The sequence below is a fragment of the Anabrus simplex genome, chromosome 11 (genome assembly GCF_040414725.1).
Source record: "Anabrus simplex isolate iqAnaSimp1 chromosome 11, ASM4041472v1, whole genome shotgun sequence".
Lineage (NCBI taxonomy): Eukaryota > Metazoa > Arthropoda > Insecta > Orthoptera > Tettigoniidae > Anabrus > Anabrus simplex.
The window spans coordinates 9,678,960-9,706,151 of NC_090275.1; the positions used below are offsets into that span (position 1 = coordinate 9,678,960).

The following is a 27,192-nucleotide window of genomic DNA, read 5'->3' on the forward strand; positions in this document are numbered from 1 at the left end:
TAACCGGGCGAGTTGGCCGTGCGGTTAGAGGCGCATAGCTGTGAGCTTGCATCCAGGAGATAGTGGATTCGAACCCCACTGTTGGCAGCTCTGAAGAGGGTTTTCCGTACTTTCCCCATTTTCTCACCAGGCAAATGCTGGGACTGTCCCTTAATTAAGGTCACGGCCACTTCCTTCCGACTCCTAGTTCTTTCCTGTCCCATCGTCACCGTAAGACCTATATTAAACAGACTTAAAGCCGATTGTAAAAAAAAAAAAAATTTTTTTAAATGCCAATATAACTGGCCATATCTTGGGGTAGGCTGCTCAGGCACTCACATCACAAAAACAAAATTAATTAATTGAAAATATTCATAAGTTAGACATGTTCAAGGTTAAGTACATTTACTATTGAATACGTGAAATTCTTTAGTTAGTGCATTTTTTGTCCTCGCCCTAACAGAACTAAGGTCTTAAGAGTTTTCGTACTCTCAATTCAAACAACCTGATCTCAACTTTTTACTAATACATTTTATTTGTTACAAACTAAAGATGATTAATGGGCAAAATGTTTTGAGTAATTTCAGAGTTTAAAAACATGGAATGTTTCACACAGGAGACTCTGCCAAAACGGGTGGGACGTCTTCAGCTCAGGGACCTGGACACTATGTCCCGATCTGATACCAACAACCGAGAGTCATGGATCATACGAGTGCTCTCAGACCTGTTCTTAGCTCATAAGAAGTCTGTTTCTTCTGCTGGTCAATTATGCTTATCTTTATAATTCTTACCCGAGTTCTTGAGTACGCCTAACTGTGGGAGAGTTTGATACGATCAGTACGGTCATGTTGGTGATCACAATTGTATTAAGAGGAAGTAAAACCGGGCCACCATCATCATTCACGACCAACTTAACTGGTATGCATTCGCTCTCTTCAACCAGAATTTGTGCCATGATATTCTCACCACCTGTTCATGAATTGAAATAGCTTGTATTTTGAAAAATATCTTGAAAACCACTGTCAATTTAAGTTACCCTAAAACTGAACAAGGTTAACCGGTGATGCAGGAATCGTAATCAATCCCTGTAATGTTCTGTTTCCAATATTTAGTAGTACGTTATTGAATTCTGCTTCTCCTTGGCTCCCCAGTTGCACACGCATGTTCGTTCTGATTGACGTAGTTGGATTTCTTCAGTGGAACTTTGACTTTGTCCACTCTCGTCCCAGATGTTATACATGGCACTGCCAGTGTCTGAATGAAGCCCCCCACCCCCACGTCCCCAACTACTCACCACCATCAGAAGCCGTTCAAGTCGATTCGACAGCCCATCCTGCACACATCCGCTCATGGCCCACTTTGGGATAGACAATGCATTTAATTATTGGGCCGGTAAAATTTTTAAGAACAATAAAAATATATTAGGCACAGAAGATCAGAATTTAATATTTCTCTTTCCTCTGTTACAAAGGATTCTTTGTTAAGATTAATATAACAGTAGGACACTAGGTCACAGCAAAATAAGTAGAGAATCTAAGTATTTCCATTATTATCTATTCATTATAAAATCAATTTGTACAGATGCATAAGATCAGAAATGTTAATTTCTAGAACTTTTGTTAAGTAGCATTTTCAATGGAGATATTTGAACATTTATGTTTAGATCTTCCCCATAACTATTATTTCAGCCAGCATGAATAAAATTATTTATAGCCTAGATTGTAGTGTCTTCTTTCTTGACCTTAAGTACAAATTTTCATTAATTTCTGTTCAGCCGTTTTCTTGTAAATACATACATATAGAAATTGAAAAATTGTATTTTCTTGTGATTGTGAGCCTGACGAACACACAAACACCAATTTTAAAAAATTCTGACCAAGGTACAGTGAAAACTCTTATTTTATTTATATAGATGCTCATATAGAAATAGTACTTGTGATAACAGTTTTTGTAAGTTGTAAAATTAAAGTGAATGCCTTTCTATTAAGAGTATCATAGAAATGTTATAAAATTTTACTGAAAATATATCAACTACAATTTGGCTCACCTACTCTACAACACTGGTTTACAGCATATCTATGTTAAAATATGTGTCTCAGAGCCACGGTTCCCCTGGATTTATATTTCTGGGGCTTTCCAAAACAAAAATAGTTGCAAAACAATTCTTTGACTTCACTACTCAAACAAATCAAAGTATTTCCTAAGAATTCCTGGTAAAAGCAATTGCTCTGCTATTTTTTTTTTTTTTTTTTTTTTGCACATCACTCTCAAGAGCAGGTTCCAACTTGCGAAAATGAAGTTCGTTTGGTCAGTGTTTGAGGAGATAGGATGCAAAATAAAAAGATTTGTCAATATATTCAATGAAACAGCTCCTCTGTGAAAGCATAGCTGCATCAAGGAGAAAATGGTTTAAAAATGTAAAGAGAATGGTTTGAGAAGGATCTGGAAGGCAACGGGATGCACAGACTGATCAAGAAACAGATAAAACAAGACTAGAGGAGAGGAACAAAGTGCACTTATCACGCATAAAGACAGGACTAATATTTCGATCTCTTCGCGCTCGAATGAAGATCCTTACGATACCGGCACGGGCACGCCCATGGCAGACAAGACTTGATGGATGCACTTCAAGAGATGTTCCATGTCACTGGGATACAGGTCCCCGATGTTTCCGATCCTGAAGCAGTCGGCGTTGGTCACTTTACCGGGGTAGATCAACTGACCTGCGAACAAACAACCAGGTTTCCGGCTATTTTCTCCACTCCACTACATGTAATTTCGTTCTCATATTTCTCAATATTAAGTGTCCAAAAAAAAAACGTGAATATTATGAATAATTGTGTAATTGCACAGCCTCAGCTACTGTAGGCAGGCTGTGTGATATTTCACTCCTCAGGATGGCAGAGTCAACCAGATCTCTGCTGGGCGAGTTTTACCTTACAGCGGTAATACATTTTACATGCCGTCACAAACATTGCTGTAACTTGTAAACGACTTGTCGGATTTCGTTCATATGCTATTTGTTTTACGTCGCACCGACACAGATATGTCTTATGGCGACGATGGGACAGGACAGGCCTAGGAATGGGAAGGAAGCGTCCGTGGCGTTAGTTAAGGTACAGCCCCAGCATTTGCCTGGTGTGAAAATGGGAAACCTTGGAAAACCATCTTCAGGGCTGCCGACAGTGAGGGTTCGAACCCACTACCTCCCGAATACTGGATACTGGCCGCACTTAAGTGACTGCAGCTATCGAGCTCGGTGAATTGTTCATATCACGTAGATGTATTATCTTCATACAAAAAGGCACGTTGCATGCAAAGTAAAAAAAATGCCTAATTACCTTCTTAGAAATCCAGCTGGGTGTTGAATTTTCTGAAGAATGAAATTTCAAGATAAGTTCAAATCTATCCAGTGTTATGGTCAGAGAAAACTGAGGTTTCAAGAAAGGGATCTCTACTGAAATACAATTTGAGTGTTGGATTCTGAATTATACCCATAAGAACAAGCCAAAAACTTAACTTGTCACTTCTTTCCACTGTCTCATTTGGGACATTTTATTCAAGGGACTGGATATCTATTGGTCTCTCTAACAATAACATCCACTAATACTTCATCAACGTACAATTTAAAAAATCCCGAATCACTCAGTTACACTAGTTGGGCCACAGTTACCTGTGAAACAGATTTTTGTTGGAAGAAAATTCAAATCAACAGATGCCCATGACCACTTGGGTGAGCATTCGCTGATATTACTATTGTTCTTTCCATCACACAATTTCCTGTTGTGCATAATCATCACCACTAACACTTTCATTATCATTCGAATTATTCTCATCACTGCTTTCACCTAATATGCATTTGAGAGCTGCTTTAGATAAATACAGACCATGCGAAGACGCTGACATGTTGTTTACACTGATGAATGTTGATGAAATAAATTCTTTTTACGCCAACACAATGCCGTATTATGGTAGAAGATGCTCCCCAGCATAGTAAAATACCCTGTGCTGCAAGCCGTGCTAAAAGTTCACGCTGGCAACCAACAGATGGCATGCAGATATACATCTCCAACATCACTAGCCTAGTCCGTACAGGTACACGTCAAACCGCTTACGTTTCGTAGGTCCGTGCACGTATATGTTGAACCGGCTTGAGCGGTTAATTTATTTTGTCGGGCAAACACCAAATGCGACACCAGAGATATTTCTGACCAACCAACATCGTGCGACATGGAGCGTCATTTGGACTTTTTTCCCGCACTTCAAATATAAGACTACCTCCGCCGGTTTTGATGTAGCAATCTTGGCATCCAGAGGTCATCACTCTATCACTGATCCCCAGGAAGTGAACCTACACAGATATGTGTTTTCACAATTGTTAGAAGAAAAAAGATCTAAAATTCTGGTTTTGTGATAAAGAAATTTGAGGAAGATGAAACATGTGGAAGGTGAAAGAAACTGCTCGTCATCACCTACAGATGACAAGAGAGTTAATTTTCTGACAATTTCTGAAACAGCAAATCAAGAAATAATTTTAATAATAATACACTCACCAGCAAAACGCTACATACTTTAGACAAAATTTAATGTTAGTTCATTTGAAACCTTGTATAAATTAAATGTTACGACATTACAACAATATGGCAATGTATCGTAAGTTAAATAGCCATTGGAGAAGTTTCAGTGCAGTAAATGATAAACATTACTGATCGTGACAATCACAGCACCAATACTGCCTCAAACAGCGACATTATGGCTTGTCTACAACACTTGTAAGTCGGCTCATAATGGCTCTTTCACCTGAAAACACAGCAAGGGCATAGCATTAGTGGAGGATGGGCACAGTATACGCTATGTAGCAGACTTTATAAGTACATCTTGTTCTAACATGTATAGAACTGTTAAAATGTTGATTGACTGAAGGTATATATAGGACAATATATACACCAGGAGACGCGGTTCTGGTCATAGGAGAAGCACTGCAGAGCGCGATGACTTCTTTGTCGTAATGCAAGTTCTTCATGATCAACACACAACAGCTGTGGAGGCCAGAAATCATTTGCAGCAAGTACAGGGCACAACATCAGTGAAAGGACAGTAAGGAAGAGGTTGTATGAAGCGGATTTAAAGCCTGAGAGGCCCGCTATAGGATCTCTGCTTACGTGCGAGCACCTCGCCTCTTGGATGCAATTCGCCAACGCCCAGCGAAACTGGACTGTGGAGCTCAGTGCTGTTCACAGATGAATCCAAATTCTGTACGAGGACCCCAGTTGGAAGGGAGAGAGTATGGAGAAGATCCAGGGAATGTTATTCACCCTGTTCATTCTCTGCAAGGACACCGATCGATGGAGGCTCTGTGATGGTCTGGGCGGAGATTACCACTGATGTGTGCATGGAGGTTGTGTTTGTCAACAATGGAAGTCTTAACAGCCCACCGATACATCAAGGAGATTTTAGTCGATCACGAGGTGTCTTCTGCACCTGTCATCGGTGAGAACTTTATCCTGATGTATGACAATGCTCGCCCACACATTGCTGTTTGTGTACATGTGTACCTGGATGAAGTCGGAATTGAGCGCATCGTGTAGCCTGCTCCTAGTCCCCACCTAAACACGATAGAGCATACCTGCGATAGAGCATACCTGCGATATACTTGGGACACATGCTACGAGTCGTTCCCTCGACACACTGGCTCAACTTTGGGCTGCGTTCCAAGCAGAATGCGAGCTCATACAGCAAGAGAACATTTGAGATTGTATCTTGAGCATGCCCGATCGAATCACAGCTGTAACTGTGGCTAGAGGTGGTAATACCTGTTACTGTGTTGAAAACATGTGGATAAATGGACTACATACAAAACTGTGCAGAGCTCCAGGTTTCAACATTTCCAAATTCATGTTGGTGGACTGTTGTGATTGTCATGATCAACAGTCTTTATAAATTATTGCACTGAAACTTCTCAGATACACTGATTAACTTATGATACATTGCCATATTGTTGTAATGTCATAATATTTGATTTTTACTATGTTTCAAATGGACTAACATTAAATTTTGTCTGAAATATGTAGTGTTTTGTTTCTTTGCCGGTGAGTGTAGTAATATGAGCCGACCCTGCGGTGTAGGGGTAGGGTGACTGCCTCTTACCCAGAGGCCTTGGGTTCGATTCCCGGCCAGGTCGGGAATGTTTACCTGGATCTGAGGGCTGGTTCGAGGTTCATTCAGCCTACGTGATTGCAATTGAGGAGCTATCGGACTGTGAGATGGTGGCACTGGTCTGGAAAACCAAGAATAACGGCCGTGAGGATTCGTCGTGCTGACCACATGACACGTCATAATCTGCAGGCTTTTGAGCTGAGCAGCAGTCGCTTGGTAGGCCAAGGCCCTTCAGAGCTGTTGCGCCATGGGGTTTGGGGGTGTGTAGTAATATAAAATTTTCAAATATTTAAATAATATGTTCATAATTTGATATTATATTTGCAGAGATAATCCACCTCATAGCCGCCCCTGTTACGGAAATGAGAGAGATCAGCCTCCTGATCAGCTCATATGAACAGTGTTTCTTTTATGTGATATCTGGATGTAAGCGGGCTCGAGTTAAAACTCAAGATTAAACTTGTCAACCATCAGGCAGATTTTCTCTTTTGGATTTTATTGAAAAAAGAAAATCCAACACATGGTATTTCAGGACAGGGAGTACAGATGGTGTCTAACAATCACCAATGAATTTTTCAACACAGAGTCTGCTATGGTCTGGATAATGCTGTCCGGGATTTTGCTTATTCTTAGGGAGCTCAGAGTCTCCTTAGGAATTGTCCCTCTAGTGCCAATCATAAGCCCTCCGAGACCCTCAGTGCACGTTTCCTACATGGCCTCTTTCTCCTCGCACAGTAATCGAGGCTGCTGTTCAGTTTCCTCGAATCTTATTACAGTGGGATCAATCAGCATACCTTTTGCAAAACACAGACAAATAAGGTGATGAAAGCAGGAAGTTTAAAATGTGCACATTTAAAACTCTGTTAAACCATAAAACATTTTAAAATAATTATTTTCTCTCTCCTGAATAATTTGGTAAAATATATCGCAGTCTTCACTGTATGTGTGACGTGCAGTAATTCAATTGATGGTTAACACAAGAAATGATCAGCACTGCTCTGTTCTAGACGAATTGTACTGTACTTGTACTTTTACAGAACATCAACACAGCATCGGAAAACATTTAACAAATCTTGTAATATCCAGTTAAATCAACTTTTTTCTTCACAAATGCAGATTGTAGGTTTGGCAGTATAACAAGGCTCACTACTTATCATAAAGATAGGGTGGAATTGGATATAACTAAGAAGAAAAGGCAGTATGCTGTGTTCAAGAAAAGAACTGCATAGGGATGGTCTGACAGAGCACTGTCTTCATGTAATTCAGAACTATGAGGTACATGCGTAAATTTTTGCCGGTTTTTGAGGTAAAGAAAACGTAATTTTCACAGGAAGTTCATTTTATTATTTATTCAAAATATTGGCCGTCAGCTTCTACACACTTCGCCCATCTTTCAGGTAAGTTATGAATACCATGCCAGAAAAACTGCTTGTCTTTTGCAAAAAACCATTCGTCAAGCCTTTTTCCAACTTCCTCGAAATTGCTGAAGTATTGCTCTGCGAGCACGTGCCCCATTGATGCGAAGAGGTGATACATGGCACCAGGTCCGGGCAGTACGGCGGGTAGAGAATGATGTCCCATACAAGCAATTTCAAGGTGTCTTTCACTGGTTTTGCTGTGTGAGATGGCGCATTGTCGTATAACAAAATCACTTTGCCATGTCTTCTGGCCCATTCCGGTCATCTTTCTATCAATGCGTGATTTAAATTAATCTTTTGTTGGCAATAGCATTGTGCGTTAATGGTTTTGCCGGGCTTCAAGAGTTCATAATACGCATTACCGCGCACTGTCTTTCACAATACCAATATAAATGGTCCGTTATTGGACATTATAAATTTTGGTATTATAAATATTGGTATTATAAATTTACTCATTCAGGACAAATATTTCAGATTCCCTATGGGAATCAACATCTATATCATCTGATGGCCAAGCAGGCATCAATTTTTAGTGATGAGACAAAGTCTCTTAGTGCATTGGCACTGCCGGTGGCTCCAGTTAGCCTACGCAGTGGCCTCCACGGTATGCACTAGCCAGCGTATTGGTAGGTGTGCTAGGTACCAACTGATGAGCCCACCCTAGCACACGAGGGCGAAACGCTGGCAACCAAGAATGAGTTAGCTGCAAAATTTATAATGTCCAATAACGGACCATTTATATTGGTATTATAAATTTACTCATTCAGGACAAATATTTCAGATTCCCTATGGGAATCAACATCTATATCATCTGATGGCCAAGCAGGCATCAATTTTTAGTGATGAGACAAAGTCTCTTAGTGCATTGGCACTGCCGGTGGCTCCAGTTAGCCTACGCAGTGGCCTCCACGGTATGCACTAGCCAGCGTATTGGTAGGTGTGCTAGGTACCAACTGATGAGCCCACCCTAGCACACGAGGGCGAAACGCTGGCAACCAAGAATGAGTTAGCTGGAAAATTTATAATGTCCAATAACGGACCATTTATATTGGTATTATAAATTTACTCATTCAGGACAAATATTTCAGAATCCCTATGGGAATCAACATCTATATCATCTGTCTTTCACAGTTAAATTACCATGTATAAATTGTCAAAACCATGTCTCACATGTTCCAATCAACATATGTTTCTACCAGCAAACGATTACTTTCCACAGCCTTTTTCTTTTGATTATATAAGAAAAGCACTGCGTGCCGCAAATGTTCCTTTTCACGCACAAACGTCGACTGAACGATACAACACAGACTCTTAGTGTTTGGCGGACTCAACTTGTGTGCGTTGGTAGGCTAATGTCAGATGAACAAACTGACGCATGTGTCAAATACATACGCTGCGTACTGCTCGCTGGCGCCATCTCTTAGTGAAACTGGAAAAGACTTGTGCACACACCTGGTAAAGGCAAGAAATGGAAAATTCTATCAGTGTGTGAGAAAGTTAGTGTAGAATGTACCGGCACCAAGACAAGGTAAACAAATGAAGGTCGGAGTAGAAAGAAGAGCTGTTCATGTGCCAAGAGAATTCAGAGTGGATGAAATTGGAGGTCACTACTCCATTACTCTATCCATCAAGAAGCGAAAGAAGAAGAAACTGTACAAATGACTGCTACATATATTCACAACAGCATTGTGATCATTACAAGGAACTTGCCTTGGCTTATAGAGATAGACAGGAACTTGGTTACACTACAAGTAAAGAGAATTGTGGATTATTTTTCATATGACAAATATACACATGCAAATAATAAGAATTTAAAGTCTAAATTACTAATATAAACAATTGTCTGTGGTGTCTTTCAATTCTTGGAGGAGAGTCTTACTGCTGTAACAACATGGTGTACAGGAGATTTTTCCAAATCCGGTTTCATCTGGTCCAGATCTCCGGAGGCTGATCAAAGCCAGACATCCTTTCTGTGATGGACGGCATTTCAGGGCATTCCGTTCATGCAGACTGTCTCCATTCATGCGACTACCGTCCATGGAGAACAAAGTTGATAGCTATAAGATTCTTTGCCATACAAACAGGTGGATGACTCAATCGAAGCCTATCAAGATCTGCATGAATGGGCAGTTGGTAATTATTTAGAATCTTTAACATGTTTCCTGCGGTGGCAGTGAATTTTGAAGACTTAATTTTACGTTGTATTAACCCACTGGTGACCCAATGCTGCCTTTAGTTATTATCGGTTCGGGTCATCGGTGACCTGATGAATCTGACTTTGGTTAGTCCCTACTATGAAATCCAAAACAATGCTGGAGCACTTGTTGTGCGCATTATTGTTGAGGAGACATTCCGATGTATTTACCTCTGCGACAGTTTTCCGGTTCAACAAGTGCGTGACCCAGAAATGACCCCAGAAGTAAATGTTACTTTCTCGTTCATTGACCCGTTTTAATGGGAATATGATAGGCCCATGTTAATTATTTTCATATTATGCTTAGTAAAAAAATATCACAACAGACAAGGCTGTGCGTAGGGTCATCAACAGATACTGAAGAGAAATCACCGTTTACTGTCATCACTTTGTTCCAAATAATGAGCGATTCGTCTGGGATCAAGTGCCGTTCTAAACCTCTTTCTTCCTCTTTCTTTTCTATGCCACTGGTGTGTCAGAATATGAAGGCCCCATGCCTAAAAAATAAAGGATGTGAACTTGCTTGTAAGCATTATCTACAGAAGATAATAAACATATCAATAACTACTCCAATAAATAAAAGTCTGAAAACTTATATTCGCTGACCTGAGAATGATGTAGAAAGGAATAGGTTACATGAGATGACAGAAGGTGGTACTCCACGTATTAAAAATCAGTCTGCCAATCAATCAATCAATCAATCAATCAATCAATCAATCAATCAATCAATCAATCAATCAATCAATCAATCAATCAATCAATCACTACTGATCTGCATTTAGGGCAGTCGCCCAGGTGGCAGATTCCCTATCTGTTGTTTTCTTAGCCTTTTCTTAAATGATTGCAAAGAAATTGGAAATTTATTGAACATCTCCCTTGGTAAGTTATTCCAATCCCTAACTCCCCTTCCTATAAATGAATATTTGCCCCAATTTGTCCTCTTGAATTCCAACTTTATCTTCATATTGTGATCTTTCCTACACTTTTAAAGACACCATCCAAACTTATTTGTCTACTGATGTCCTCCCACGCCATCTCTCCACTGACAGCTCGGAACATACCATTTAGTCGAACAGCTCGTCTCCTTTCTACCAAGTCTTCCCAGCCCAAACTTTGCAACATTTTTGTAATGCTACTCTTTTGTCGGAAATCGCCCAGAACAAATCGAGCTGCTTTTCTTTGAATTTTTTCCAGTTCCTGAATCAAGTAATCCTGGTAAGGGTCCCATACACTGGAACCATACTCAAGTTGAGGTCTCACCAGAGACAAATATGCTCCTCCTTTACATCCTTACTACAACCCCTAAATAGTCGCATAACCATGTGCACAGATCTGTACCCTTTATTTACAATCATATTTATGTGATTACCCCAATGAAGATCTTTCCTTATATTTATACCTAGGTATTTACAATGATCCCCAAAGGGAACTTTCACACCATCAACGCAGTAATTAAAACTGAAAGGACTTTTCCTATTTGTGAAACTCACAACCTGACTTTTATCCCCATTTATCATCATACCATTGCCTGCTGTCCATCTCACAACATTATCGAGGACATTTTGCAGTTGCTCACAATCTTGTAACTTATTTATTACTCTGTACAGAACAACATCATCTGCGAAAAGCCTTATCTCTGATCCCACTTCTTTACACATATCATTGATATAATTATATAAGAAAAAAGGTCCAATAATACTGCCTTGAGGAATTCCCCTCTTAATTATTACAGGGTCAGATAAAGCTTCACCTACTCTAATTATCTGAGTTCTATTTTCTAGAAACAGAGCCACCCATTCAGTCACTCTTTTGTCAAGTCCAACTGCACTCCTTTTTTCCAGTAGTTTCCCATGATCTACCCTATCAAATGCCTTAGATAAGTCAATCGCAATACAGTCCAACTGACCTCCTGAATCCAGGATATCTGCTATATCTTGCTGGAATCCTACAAGTTGGGCTTCAGTGGAATAACCTTTCCTAAACCCAAACTGCCTTCTGTCAAACCAATTATTAATTTTGCAAACAAGTCTTATATAATCACAAAGAATGCTTTCCCAAAGCTTACATACAATGCATGTCAAACTGACTGGCCTGTAATTTTCAGCTTTAAGCCCTTTCGTTTATATACAGGGGCTACTATAGCAACTCTCCATTCATTTGGTAAAGTTCCTTCATGCAAACAAAAATCAAACAAGTACATCAGATATGGTACTATATCCCAACTCATTGTCTTTAGTATATCCCCAGAAACCTTATCAATTCCAGCAGCTTTTCAAGTTTTCAACTTTTGTATCTTACTGTAAATGTCATTGCTGTCATAGGTAAATTTCAATACTTCTTTAGTATTAGTCACCTCCTCTATCTCGACATTATCCTTGTAACCAACAATCTTTACATACTGCTGACTGAATACTTCTGCCTTTTGAAGATCCTCGCATACACACTCCCCTTGTTCATTAATTATTCCTGGAATGTCCTTCTTGGAACCTGTTTCTGCCTTAAAGTACCTATACATACTATTCCATTTTTCACTAAAATTTGTATGACCACCAATTATGCTTGCTATCATGTTATCCTTAGCTGACTTCTTTGCTAGATTCAATTTCCTAGTAAGTTCCTTCAGTTTCTCCTTACTTCCACAGCCATTTCTAACTATTTCTTTCCAACCTGCACCTCCCTCTTAGTCTCTTTACTTCCCTGTTATAATATAGTGGATCTTTACCATCCCTTACCTCCTTTAAGGGTACAAACCTATTTTCACATTCCTCAACAATTGCTTTAAACCTATCCCAGAGTCTGTTTACATTTTTATTTACCATTTTCCACCGATCATAGTTGCTTATTAATAACTCCCTCATGCCTGTTTTATCAGCCATATGGTACTGCCTAACAGTCCTAATTTTAATCTCTTCCTTTCTTTCACATTTATTTTTAATTACCACGAAAATAACTTCTTGATCACTAATACCATCTATTACTTCGGTTTCTCTATAGAGCTCATCTGGTTTTACCAGCACCACATCCAGAATATTCTTCCCTCTAGTTGGTTCCGTCACTTTCTGAATGAGGTGCCCTTCCCATATTAACTTATTTGCCATTTGTTGGTCATGCTTCCTGTCATTCGCATTACCTTCCCAATTGACATTTGGTAAATTGAGATCACCCGCTACGATCACGTTCCTTTCCTTATCGTTTCACACATAGCTGATTATCTTATCAAATAATTCTGAATCAGCATCTGCGCTACCCTTTCCTGGTCTGTACACTCCAAAGACATCTAGTTGCCTATTATCTTTAGAAATGAGCCTTACCCCTAGAATTTCGTGCTTGTCACCTTTAACTTTTTCGTAGCTTACAAATTCTTCTTTCAAGGGAATGAATACTCCCCCTCCACCTTTCCTATCCTATCTCTACGATACACCCTCCAGTTCCGTCAGAAAATTTCTGCATCCATTATATCATTTCTCGGCCATGATTCAACTCCTATTACAATATCTGGTAAGTATATATCTATTAAATTACTTAATTCTATTCCTTTCTTTACAATACTTCTACAGTTGAGCACTAACAGTTTTATGTCATCCCTACTTGATTTCCAGTTCCCTGTTCCCTTAACATCGCTGCCTAGCGCACCCTGTTTACCTGAATGTACCTCCCTATAACCCTTCTATACAAATTTCCTAACTTATATGTACCACTGGGGTTTAAGTGAAGGCCATCTGAGTGTAGATCCCTATCTCGTACCCAACCATTAGGATCTAGAAATTTCACTCCCAGTTTCCCACATACCCATTCTATAGTCTCATTTAAATCCCCAATCACCTTCCAGTCAGTATCCCTCCTGTACAGTATTCCACTGATAACAATCTCCGCTTCCTTAAACTTTATCCGTGCTGCATTTACCAGATCCCACACATCCCCAACTATGTTGGTACTTATACCTGCTTGTCTTATGTTGTTAGTACCAACGTGAAACACTACCACTTTCTCCTTTCCCCCCCCTCCTCTTCTACTTTCTTCCACATCTGTCTTAACCTAATTCCTGGATAACACTCTACCTTGGTACCCTTTCCTCCACACACTTTCCCGACATGTCTAACGATAGAATCCCCCATGACCAGAGCCTCAACCTACCCACCTCATTTGATCCCCTCCCCTCCTGGTCAGTCCTATCTTTCCTGACAGCTGTAGAAGCTACTTCCTCCTCCCTTTTCTCCATCCCATGACCCTGTTTCACCTGTCTTTTCCTATCCACTACTCCACATTTCCCTTTCCTACCTCTTCCCTTTCTCCTACTTCCAAACTTCTCGGCAACAGTTCCCTGTTCCTCATCTTCCCTCGGTTGTTCTACCTGCAGTGACTCGTACCGATTTCTCACCGACACCTGTCCTGAATGGAGCCCTTAGCCTGCAATCTCCTTCCCCTTAAAACATTAGACCACCTGTCTTCCACAATTCCCCCATTTCCTTCCAATCCCTCTATTTCACCTACTGTCTCCTGTACATTGTTTGGAGGCCTACTTTCCTTCCTGTCCTCAGAGAGAATCCTAATTATCTCCCTCAAGCTCTCCAACTCCTCCCTCATACTCCTTAATGCCTGGCCACGCCCACAGTTCCTACACTCGCACTGCTTAGGCATGTTTTTACTAAATAATGAAAAGAAAAGGAAAAATAAGATAACTTATTCTGTGCAAAATAAAAATGAAAGGAAAGAAATATTGTCTAGGTTAGTTCACAAAGATCACACGACAGTAAGTTATTTAATATAGGCTACTACTACACTACAATACTACTTAATTGTACTATTTTTATTCCTACAACACGCTAACACAATGAAAATTGCTGTTAATTACTGGAAACAGAGAATAATACACAAGAATTGCACAATTCTTAACTGCAGTTAAGTCTACCCTAATTACAATAACAGAATTTTAGTAAGAGAGTTACTACAGATACCACAGAAATGGTACTATACTATACAAATATTTCACAGTAATAGAATAAACACACTACTTTCTAATAAGATGCTATAATACACTACGATAATTTTAAACTACGTTCAGACTAAGTACAGATACTACAATACACTACAATAATGTTTAAACTACGTTCGGACGTATACTAGCTTCTTACTAAGCAAAAACACACTGCCATCTGAAGGCAGCACACTGTAGGCTTCATTCAGCATAACCGTGCAAGCAATTCCCACATAGACAACAATCTGAACACAGGATGACCCGAACCACAATGACGTGTTAAGTATTCCTTTGAGGTGTGATTACCTCAGTGGCCTGGCTCCTGGGTACCCAGCGAGAAGGCGAAGGGTCAAATCCCGGTCGAGATTTTCATCTCGAGTATCACGTGGCATCAGGAAAGGCGCCCGGCCAAACCCAAAATAAACCTGGGTGACTCCAGCGACCTCAGAAATAACTGGGACAAGCTGAAGTTTTTTTTTATTCCTTCATCAGAATGTTGTATCTCCACAGGCGAGCTGGAGGAATATGGATTAGTAATCGTATTGAAAGCCCCTGATTGTTCCTGAAATCATGCGCATGGTATTCTTAAGTTAAACAAGAGGAGACAAGGAAAAACATTAAAGGGCAAAGACAATATCCATATCTTCATTCTGCTCATCACCTAAAACTAGCCCTCATATTCAGGTAAAAGTGCCCGACGTGGTTGGGATTCGAACCTGGGGAGTCCAGGTGAGAGGCAGGCAGTTAGACCATGCGGCCAGCTTCAAACATTAATTACATAAGTTAAAAATCTCTATACTTTACATTCAGTTTTACCATGAAGGCTTGATCAGTTTCCCGTGCAAACTTCCTTCATGTCAGGAACTTTGATCAGCCAATCTCATAAAAAAATTGAATAATGAACGCCAAACCGAACAACAATCGATTGCGGGTAGTTTTTAATTCTCTAATCTAATACAATAAAATCGGACACAAAAGCACCCAACATGATGACAAAATCCCTTCTTTTTTTATCTTTCATTGTAATTTGGTCACCGGTATAATGTTTGTGACAATTGACATGTAAATTAGGCCTACATTGACTTTTAAAGGTTATGTTGGTTCTCCAATGCATTATATATTCAATTCTGCGCGTCACCGATCACAAGCAGATCGGAAAGACAGAAAAAATCATCAAAACTCCAGAAATTTCGGTTTAGAGCTGAGCAGGAAAGTGCGCTTACTGCACAACACAGTGGGAAACGATACATACTTTTTAAATGTTACCCTGCACAAATAAAACTCCTGCTGTTTTTATAAAGACATTTTAACATAAAAACATAAACGTAAAAATCCCCATATTATATCTGGCCCAAAATAGTAATGGCTTATTATACGTAAGGTGCAACGTCTCTTCTGGGGTTGAGAATGAATACTAGATTCGTGTTACGAAGGAGCATTTTGATTCCTGTCTGAAAGCCCAGTGACTGCTGTAGGAAGTGCTGTAAACCTGTTCGGAATACAATCTGAAAAAGTCAAAAATAAATTTCTAACCCTGGACATAATGTAGATGTTTTACAAATATGAACATTTGACGAAAGTCTCTCCACTTCAAGTAGAGCTGTTGAAATGCACTGCCTCCTTCCAGTTGTTGTGGCCACCTGCTTTATGATTTCCGAGGATTCCCTACCAGCTGAATGCGATGCTAAGATGATCCCTTATGCACGTTCACCGCCGATTGCTTTCCAGAACAGTACTTGCTCTAATTATCATGAAGACATCAAGATTCATAGGTATTTTGTAGCTATCCTTTCGTGAGCTATATTTTTTGAAAAACGCTTGATCGAGGATTTAGAGTTGATGGGACTGAAATTTCTGGACGGTTGATCCGATAATTGTTTCTTTGAGGAATGGCTAACGTGGAGTTTTTACATAATGATTTAATTAGGATGTTCGTGGGACCCTGTAATTTGAATGAATGATCTGGGAAAATGCAGTTTCTGTGAATGGATAATAGAGGTTCCACTGTACTAGGAACTATCGTGGCATTCGTCTTAGTGTAGGAGAATGGGAAACCACCAAAAACCCTTCTCTGGACAGCCGACGGTGTGGACCTATCCCTCTCTGTCTCCTGAATGCTGATGCGTAGAACCATTGCCACCCCTCCTCTGCTCCGTTGGTCGGTCGGTGTGCACAGCTGTCGGAACACGGACCAGGTGTTGCCACCCCTCCCCTGCTCCATCGGTCAGTTGGAGTGTTGAGCTGTCGGAACATGGTCCAGCCGTGGCCACCCCTCCTCTGCTCCGTTGGTCGGTTGGAGTGCACAGCTGTCGAACATGGTACCAGCCGTTGCCACCCCTCCTCTGCTCCATTGGTCAGTCGGAGCGTTGAGCTGTTGGAACACGGACCAGCCATGGCCACTTGTGGGTTGAAGTCTACTCTGCAACCGCCGGCAGACAGAGAAAGTATCCGAGTTGGTATAAGGGAACTTGTAATGTAAACCGAGAGACGACCTGGAACCAAGTAGCGGGGCAGCTTCTTACCAGTAAAGACAGCAAGTCAACTCACCGAGATCACTGAGCCTGCGATAGAACTCATCAAAAGTGAAGTTAGGATGCTTCGGGTAGTGGTACGAAGTGATGATGTATCCTTTACAAGAATCGCTCAGTAACTTCTTGAAGCCCATCCGCTTCATTCCTTCCTGCAGCACCTGGCAGTTCTTCTGGTATCTGCAACAAACACGTGGTCAGCACCAGAGATTTTACTATTGGCTTTATGTCACATTGACACAGATAGGTCTTAACAGTGACGATGGGATAGGGAAGGGCTAGGAGTGAGAAGGAAGCAACTGTGGCCCAGAATGTACCTGGTGTGAAAATGGGAAACAACAGAAAGCCATCTTCAAGGTTGCCGAGAGTGGGGTTCGAACCCACCATCTGCCAAATGCAAGCTCACAGCTGAGCGATGGTCCTCCCTTGGTCAATTCTTCTTTTTCTCCAACCCCAACGGTAGTATGTATCAAGGCCTAGGGAGTTTTTAATTTTCATGCCCTTCATGGCTCCTGTCATTATATTGCTCATAACCTAACCCCATGGCACCACAGCCATTGAAGGGCCTTGGCCTACGAAGTGATCGCTGCTCAGCCCTAAGGCCTGCAGATTACGAGGCGTCGTGTGGTCAGCACGACGAATCCTCTCAGCCCTTATTCTTGGCTTTCTAGATCGGGGCCTCTATCTCATCGTCAGATAGCTCCTCAATTCTAATCAAGTAGGGGGGTGAGTGGGCCTCGAACCAGCCCTCAGATTCAGGTAAAAATCCCTGACCTGGCTGGGAATCGAACCCGGGACCCCCAGATAATAGGCATGCACGTCACCCCTACACCACGGCTCATAGGTTCATTTTTGGAAGTGTTGGACACCTTCATTTTTTCCTCTCCGATTAGTGTTAACACTCCAGTGGTCGCGCGGATCACAACAGTGATCCAGCCGTTTAGTTTTTTTGCTCCTGTTTTTCGGTACGATTGTTGACCTTGAGCATCTGTATACCTTCCTCATGCCCCATCCCCTCTCTGATACTGCAGTAATCTGCTAATCTTGACTGATGGTTATTGCGTTATAGAACAATAGAACTTATTTTGACTTTGTTTATTTTCTTATTATGGTGTCTAATCTCAGTTCATGTGCATATATCTACTCCGTTTTATGAGTTTATATTAATTATTGGTATATAAGTACAAAATGGATGACTAAGAGAATATAAATCGATGGCTGAATGAACCAGACAGTGAGGTACCTCAAAAACATTATGGAGGGAGTAAGCGAGACAAATCAAAATGTAAGGTAATTTTTCTGGTATTTTTTATAAATGCATGCATAATTATATTATATTGTACAGAAAATAAAGTTCTTTTCACAATGCATAATCATATTCATTGAATAAATGGTACAGAATAGCCGTATATCACAAAGAAAACCGGATCACAATTGTGATCCGTGTGACCACTGACGTGACTTTTCTTCGCGCGACCACTGGAGTGTTAATAGAGGATGGGTACTTAACTGTACTTCCTTTTAAAATCGTGCTCACCATCACTATAGGCAAAAGGCAACATGGACAGAAACACATATTTCAGAACTGGTTTCAGAATAATTTTGTGAAAGAAGTAAGCATTCGCTGCCAATCACATCAGTGCTCTTAATTGACAATGTGAAAATGATTGTAGAGAAAGAAAAATTTTCATCAAATTAATTCACTCCAATATAACCTTTGTTCCCAGGTGCTATTGCTGTTTGAAAGAAGAACTACAGGTTACAACAACTGGTTGAGGGAAACACTGATATTCCAACATCTTGGAAGGAATTTAGCTTCTTGGATGTCCTTCACGCAGTCAACACGCAGTGCGACAAAATTAGCGGTGAGAAGCTCGCACAACCCGATTCTAGGTGAAACGCTGATTTCAGAGACGACAGTATTTGAAACACACGTGTTGTTCTTGCTACAATGCCATCTTTACTGCACAACCTGGATGAATGCCAAGTTGCAGAAGAGAGTGACACAACTTACCAGTTAGGCACTGATAAAGACAATTACAGTTTAAGAAATATCGTACGGGACTTGACTGTAGGTGAGGAAGGTAAGTATCGAGACGATATAGAGTCCGTGAGCAGTGTTATATTTAGAACCTTAATAATGGGCGGATCATCGTGCCATTTTTACAGACCGCCTGGCTAACATAACCTAGATATGTCTTTGCTATTTTTTTAATGTCACAGCAACACAGATAGGTCTTATAGCGATGATGGGATAGGAAAGGCCTAGGAATGGTAAGGAAGCAGCCATAGCCTTAATTAAGGTACAGCCCCAGGATTTGCTTGGTGTGAAAATGGGAAACCATGGAAAACCATCTTCAGAGCTGCCCACAGTGGGGTTCAAACCCACTATCTCCGGGATGCAAGCTCACAGCTGCACGCCCATAACCACATGGCCAACTCGCCCGGTACCTAGATATGTGCTAGTCCCATAATATATATTTGAGTCGTCGTGTGTTCCAAATTTAAATTGAACTACTGTAAAACTGTCTATTTAAATGAAAAATCTTCATTGTTGTCAGAATAAATGCATCAATTACATCGGAGTTTAAATGGTTAACTTGGCCGTGCAGTTGGGGGTGCGCATCTGTGGTCTTGCATTTGAGAAATAGTGGGTTCGAACCCCACTGTCGGCAGGCAAATGCTGGAGCTGTACCTTAATTAAGGCCATGGCTGCTTCCTTCACATTCCTAGCCTTACCTATCCTATCGCCGCCATAAGACCTACCTGTGTCGGTGCGACGTAAAGAAAAATGTAAATGCTTAGCTTGACTACCAGATGGTGTCGTGCGCGAGCGGTGCCTCATGACGTCACAAACCCGTACGGCACTCCACAGCAACAAAATGATAAGCCCCCATAATACATTATTATGAACGAAGAGTAGAACACTAGAAGTTCAAAATACTCTGTTATGTCTTGTTTGTGATAACATTAAAATAGTTCAATTTTGCAGTTAATGTTTACCTGTCCGATATTATTAATGCCCTGAGGGGAATAAACTGAAACTTTATCATATCCATTTTTTACGCCCTACTTCCCGCCCGGTTATTCATTCCTGACAGCCCGCTGACAAAAATTTCTGGGGAGAATACTGGTGAGCAATGCAGTGGAATTACCAAAATTATCTCACATCGCTACAGACATACTTATGTCATATTAGAAAGGAAGAAACAAGTCACACAGGGAGAAAAAGAGGAGCACACAATGGCAGTTCAGTAGGGTAAGAGGAGATAAGGACATTCTCCATATCTTCTAAGAGACGGGCTCTCTCCTCATCAATCCCAGCTCTTCTCAGCACTTGATGAGCTTGTTTCTGGTTCCCAGCTTCATCAGGACGGTGCACAGCAACACTCATCGAGAGGTCATCTCAACAGATCTTCATTCTCCTTTTGTGTTTGTCCTGTGTCCTGTATTACCTTTATCTTATGTATCCTCCCCTTTCCTGTACTTACCCAGCTATCTTCTTATCCTAAGCACCCTGCTCAATCACTACTCATCTGCATTTGGGGCAGTCGCCCAGGTGGCAGATTCCCTCTCTGTTGTTTTCCTAGCCTTTTCTTAACTGATTAAAAAGAAATTGGAAATTTATTGAACATCTCCCTTGGTAAGTTATTCCAATCTCTAACTCCCCTTTCGTATAAACAAATATTTGCCCCTGTTTGTCCTCTTGAATTCCAACTTAATCTTCATATTGTGATCTTTCCTACTTTTAAAGACACCACTCAAAATTTTTCGTTTACTAATGTCATTCCACGCAATTTCTCCACTAACAGCTCGGAACATGTACTCATTCGGTACAAATATTTCAGGTTCCCTATGGGAATCAACATCTATATCTATATAACATACCACTTAGTTGAACAGCACGTCTTCTTTCTCCCAAGTCTTCCCAGCCCAAACTGCGCAACATTTTTGCAACGCTACTCTTTTGTCGCAAATTACCCAGAACAAATACAGCTGCTTTTCTTTGGATTTTTTTCAGTTCTTGAATCAAGTAATCCCAATGAGGGTCCCATACAGTGGAACCATACTATAGTTGGGGTCTTACCAGAGATTTATATGCCCTCTCCTTTACATCCTTTACTACAACCCCTCAACACCCTCATAACCATAACCGTGTGCAGAGATCTGTAACCCTTTATTTACAATTTATGTGATTACCCCAATGAAAATATTTCCTTATATTAATACCTAGGTACTTACAATCATTCCCATAAGGAACTTTCACCCCATCAACACAGTAATTAAAACTGAGAGGACTTTTCCTATTTGTCAAACTCACAACCTGACTTTTTTTTTTTTTTTTTCCTAGTGGCTTTAGGTCACATCGACACAGATAGGTTTTATGGCGAGGATGGGATAGGAAAGGCCTAGGAGTTGGAAGGAAGCGGCCGTGGCCTTAATTAAGGTACAGCCCCAGCATTTGCCTGGAGTGAAAATGGGAAACCACGGAAAAGCATTTTCAGGGCTGCCGACAGTGGGGTTCGAACCTACTATCTCCCGAATACTGGAAACTGGCCGCACTTAAGCGACTGCAGCTATCGAGCTCGGTCACACTCTTTCTAAAACAAATGTTAGTAGAAGACTTTTATTTTGGACCAGTGGGTTATTAAACATTATTTTATGGTCACAGTCTTAGACAATGAATTGGAGGAACACCCGACCATGTGCAAATATGAGGAATGACTGGCTGCCATTTTGAATCAAACAAAACTTCGACCAACCTGAGTGATCGAGTCGAAACTAAAAGGTGTAAGTTTCAACATTTGCGACCTCTGTGCACTTATGTCAGTCCACTTTCTGACAGATTTTAATTTTGTGTTCATTACTAAGGAATTTTACAACATTTTCCACATCCATAACTAGGCTATCACAAGACAAATATGCACCACGCTAGTCAGTTACACATGATTATGTTCCTAATTGAGATATAGGCTACACTTCACTCAACACAAAATACATTTCTACCTTCTGAATGGAATGCGAAATACAAGCACAAACAGGCTCAGCAATCTCGCTGCTAACCGACAAGCAAAACTGAGACTAACGGCTTGCTCCCCGAAAGCGCAACTTATCCTCTGAAGTTCAAGAAGGCCTTTTCCCGTTATCACGCATCTGTGGCGACGGCTCTTACCCGAGTTGGAAATCATGTTTTTTCAGAGGGGATGACAAATACACTAACATTTTCAGGTCTAGGAAAAATGTGATCGTACTAAGTGGTAATAGTGAAAATTTGTGACTACTGTGTAAGTGAGGTTTTTGGTTGTTTTTTTTGCTAGTTGTTTTACGTCGCATCAACACAGATAGGTCTTATGGCGACGATGGGATAGGAAAGGGGTAGGAGTGGGAAGGAAGCGGCCGTGGCCTTAATTAAGGTACAGCCCAGCATTTGCCTGGTGTGAAAATGGGAAACCACGGAATATCATTTTCAGGGCTGCGGACAGTGGGGTTCGAACCTACTATATCTCGAATACTGAATACTGGCCGCACTTAAGCGACTGCAGCTATCGAGCTCAGTGAGGTATTTTTTAATAGATTTAATATGATGAGAATCGGGACTTCAAATTTATGATGTGCGAAGTGGGAAAACGTGTTAATGAAGAATACAGTAATGAGTTTTCACTGTACATATAAAATACACTTCAATAATTTGACCAATGGTTTCCTTTTACTAGGTCCAACAGAAAAACTGTTGATAATTTGTGGTATTAGCATCACATTTGTGGTTTTCGACAATTCATGGAAGTTCATGCATTAATTACTGGGAGTGCACTGTATTAGCAGCACACTCTGTGGCAATTCCACAAATTGATCAAATTTGTCAGGTTTTAAATTAAAATAGAGTCAGAAAATCTGTTTTCTATCCAGTGAAATACTGGTACTGTAGAACAAACCCCAAACATTTCACTTAGAAAAGCCTCAGTTCAAGAAAAGCGTGGGCTCATGACGAATGTTTCTCACCTTTTAATACGTGCCTCGACACCACCTTCGAACTGGAGTTCCTTGAGTGCTCTGTGAAAAGCCAACACTGCATGGGTGGGAGGAGTGAAACGGAACTGTCCATTTCCCTCCAGTCCTTCGTACTGGTCCATGATGTCCAGGCTTAGACTGCGTGCATTTCCTGCAACAGAAACATTCTGTAGCCAGAAATTTATCTTGAGATAATCTGCAGCTCGAGTAGTATTTATTAGCAAATAACAATAATAACAGTGTATAAATATAGGTAATACAGTAAAATGTCGTAACGAATGCCAGTTTAACGAAATGTTCAGAATAGTAAAATTATTTTTAGGCCCCTTTTCTTTTCCCTATTTAGCGTGTGTTAAAATATTTCATTGAAATGAATTTCGAACTTTCAATATAACGAATTAAAATGTAGCCCTTTTCTTCTTAATATAATTGAAATTCATCCAGTTTTAATCGCCAGGTATTTCGCATAACATGTCTCTATACAGTCAAGGTCAGGGCATGAATGTTACTTACGGAGCTGCCATTTTGGGACTCAATGTGGGTGGTCCCTACAGCATTTCCATGTTGCATATAGACAAGTTTTGGATTTAAAAAATGTATTTAGGAACACAAAAGCTATTAAAATTAGTCATATTTGCTTCGGACTACATGTACTTAATAGCTTTCCTACAACCTGCTAATTGTGATATAAGGACAAGATATCTACTTTGCCATCTATAAGAACTCTGCTTTCATAAATTATTAACATTTGCAATGGAATTAAAACCAGACTATACGGCACAATTATCATAATATTTTTTGAGCTAGGGAACTGACCTAGGGAGAGTCTCTGCGACCACCTTGAGACTCTGGCTAAATGGAGGTGTGATGCGAATATAAGAACTCAACAAGAGAGAGCTCTTAGCCTCTCTCACCTCAATTCTCCATTTCCTACTTACACCTGGTGCCCCTGTTAAGCCGAGCAACCCAGTGGAAGGTTGGGTAACAACCCCAGCGGGAAGCTGGGTCGGTGAGCATAGTGGAATTGGGGGTCAGTGGAAGGCAACGGGAAACCACCACTGTTAATTTTCTCAAGACAACCTCATGGCTTTACTCAATCATAAATCAGTGTCTGGAGTAAGTCTCCCCGTCGGATCTCCGGGCAAGACATGATTGAGAGGAGCATCTGAACGTGCAAATCAATCCAAACCAACTTTGCGCGTAGTTAGAAAGATTGCAACCTGGAATGTACGAGGTCTCTTACAGACAGGAAAACTGGCTATCGTTAAAAGAGCAATGAGACTACATGATTTGGACATACTCGGACTCAGCGAGACACACTGGAAAGGTTGTGGCCACTTTGTCACTCACTCGGATAACACCATATGTTTTTCTGGAGGTGAGGATCTCAGTCGGAACGGTGTCGCTGTAGTGATTCCTAAAATACTAGGCAGTGCTGTCGTCGTATATGAGCCTGTCTCTGACAGATCATCTCCATTAAGATGAATGCTTCTCCGTGTAGGATCAACATTCAGGTTTATGCTCCTACTGCAGTTGCATTGGATGCTGAAATCGATGAATTCTACGAGTTGCTGGAACACACCATCAGAAAGATTCCTCAGAAGGAAATATTAGTCATTCAGGGTGATTTTAATGCGAAGATAGGCGAGACAATTGAAGAAAATCATTTGGGACATGTGGTTGGAAGGCACGGTCTAGGTGTGAGAAATGAGCGTGGTGAGCGTCTACTAGAGTTCTGTGTTGGCAATAACCTGTCTATCTGCAATACTCTCTTCCAACATCACGCACGGCATCGATACACGCGGATTTCTCCTGGCGACAGGGTTCGAAATCAGATTGATTTCATTTTGGTGAGGCAACGATGGCGGACTTCTGTACTGGATTGCAAAACCTATCCTGGAGCAGACTGTGGTAGTGACCACATTATGCTATCCATGAAACTGCGGATCAAACTGAAACTGACCAAGAAGAAGAGAGTGACACAGGTTTGCATTACTGACAAAAATGCTCTCCAAGATTTTGGGGAAAGAATAAGGCCAAAACTCCAGCAAGTACAGGAGGAAGGATCAGCCTCCCAAGCATGGGATAACCTCAAGTCAATCATTAATTCTTCTCTCCCTGAACCATTTGCTAATTCTTCCCACGCTAAGCACCCCTGGATATCGAACACCACTCTACTGCTGATAGAAGTGCGGAACATACTGAAGAAACGTGGCATTCAAACCAAGCAAGACGAAGAAGCATACAGTGAACTTTGCCGTGAAATACAGCGCAATTGCAGAACTGACAAGACACGGTATCTCACTAGTATTTGTGATGAAATAGACCAACATCATAGGCTGAATCAAACACGTGATCTTTTTAAAAAAGTCGACAGCATTGCCCGTGAGTTCAAACCATGCACATGGGTGATTGAATATGAAGATGGCAACCTTATTACTGATAAGAACAAAGCAATAGAGAGGTGGAAACAATACTGTGAAATGCTGTATTGCAAAGGAAATAATTCTGCCGAACAGGAAATTTCTATGAGGTATGACGAAGAACCGGATATTTTATTCACTGAAATTGTGAATGCTGTCAATCATTTGAAGAACAACAAAGCCCCAGGTATGGATGGTATTTCGGGAGAAATGCTGAAAGTGATGCGGGAGGAGGGCATGCGTGTTTTACATTCGGTATGTAATATGGTGTAGAAAACTGGTGAATGGCCCAAGGACTGGACAACATCAATACTAATCCCTCTTCACAAAAAGGGGTCTATAAGGGATTGTTCCAATTATCGTACTATCGCATTAATATCCCATGCAAGCAAAGTTCTGCTCTACATAATAAATCAACGCCTAAAACCATTCCTGCAATCTCAGATATCCACAGAACAAGCAGGCTTTGTTGCAGGTAAAGGAACACGAGAATCTATCCTGAACATGAGAGAGATAATTGAGAAATGTCGCAAGTTTTGTGTCCCTGCCTTTATTTGCTTCCTGGACTACAAAAAGGCCTTTGATTGTGTTATGTGGGACAAGTTGTGACAGGTGCTAAAGGAATTTGGGGTTCCATTGCATTTAATATCGTTACTGAAAAACCTGTATAAAAACCACGCAGCAACCATAAAGGTGGATGGTGATCTCTCAGGCATTTTCAATGTGACGAATGGAGTAAGGCAAGGTTGTATATTATCAACTCAACTCTACAACATCTATGCAGAGTGTGTCATCAAAAGAGCTCTCAATGGCTGGAATGGTGGAATTTCGATTGGTGGCAGAAAAATTAATAACCTGCGCTTTGGAGATGACACTTCCCTCATCGCTGGTAGTGAAGAGGAACTTCATGACCTGCTTACAAGGGTGAAGAACACTAGTCTTCAGTATGGTCTAGAGATAAATATAAAAAAGACCAAACTAATGGTAGTTGATCGGCAAGGTCAAATCTAACTTACGGGATGCCTAAAGGACCTGGATATAGTTAAGGAATTTGTATACTTGGGGTCTGTCATCAATGACGCAGGAAGCTGTGATAAAGAGGTAAAAAGACATTGTCTTAGGTTGTGCTGCAATGGTTAAACTTACTAAGACCTGGCAGAACCGGGCAATATCAAAAGCCACAAAGATGTGCTTTGTAGAATCACTAGTGTTCTCTGTCTTTTTGTATGGCTGTGAGACCTGGACCGTGAATATTAAAGACAAAAAGCGCATTGATGCCTTTGAGATGTGGTGTTCGCGGAGAATGCTACGTGTACCCTGGACAGAAAGAAGAACTAATGTTTCCATTCTGGACGAACTCTGCATCAGGAAACGCCTATCTTCCCGTGTGAGTGAGCGTTACCTCCAGATCTTTGGCCATATTTTAAGACGAGACGGAGAGAACTTGGAAAAGGTGATTTTACAAGGCAAAATTGAAGGCAGTAGACCACGAGGAAGAACAGCAAGCAGA

At 40.9% G+C, this 27,192-nt stretch overlaps 1 protein-coding gene across 1 annotated transcript in view; it reads right to left on the reverse strand.

Annotated features, from left to right (window-relative positions):
* Nucleotides 1-2,387: 2,387 nt before the first annotated feature.
* LOC136883489 (2-aminoethylphosphonate--pyruvate transaminase) overlaps nt 2,388-27,192 on the reverse strand; it is a 62,495-nt gene continuing 37,690 nt past the window's right edge. Inside the window, exons 6-8 of the mRNA XM_067155834.2 lie at nt 23,251-23,410; nt 17,270-17,430; nt 2,388-2,702 (exon numbers count right to left, since the gene is read on the reverse strand). Of these exons, the coding sequence (XP_067011935.2) occupies nt 2,554-2,702; nt 17,270-17,430; nt 23,251-23,410 (470 nt within the window). The 3' untranslated portion in view covers nt 2,388-2,553. The remainder of the gene's footprint in view (nt 2,703-17,269; nt 17,431-23,250; nt 23,411-27,192) is intronic.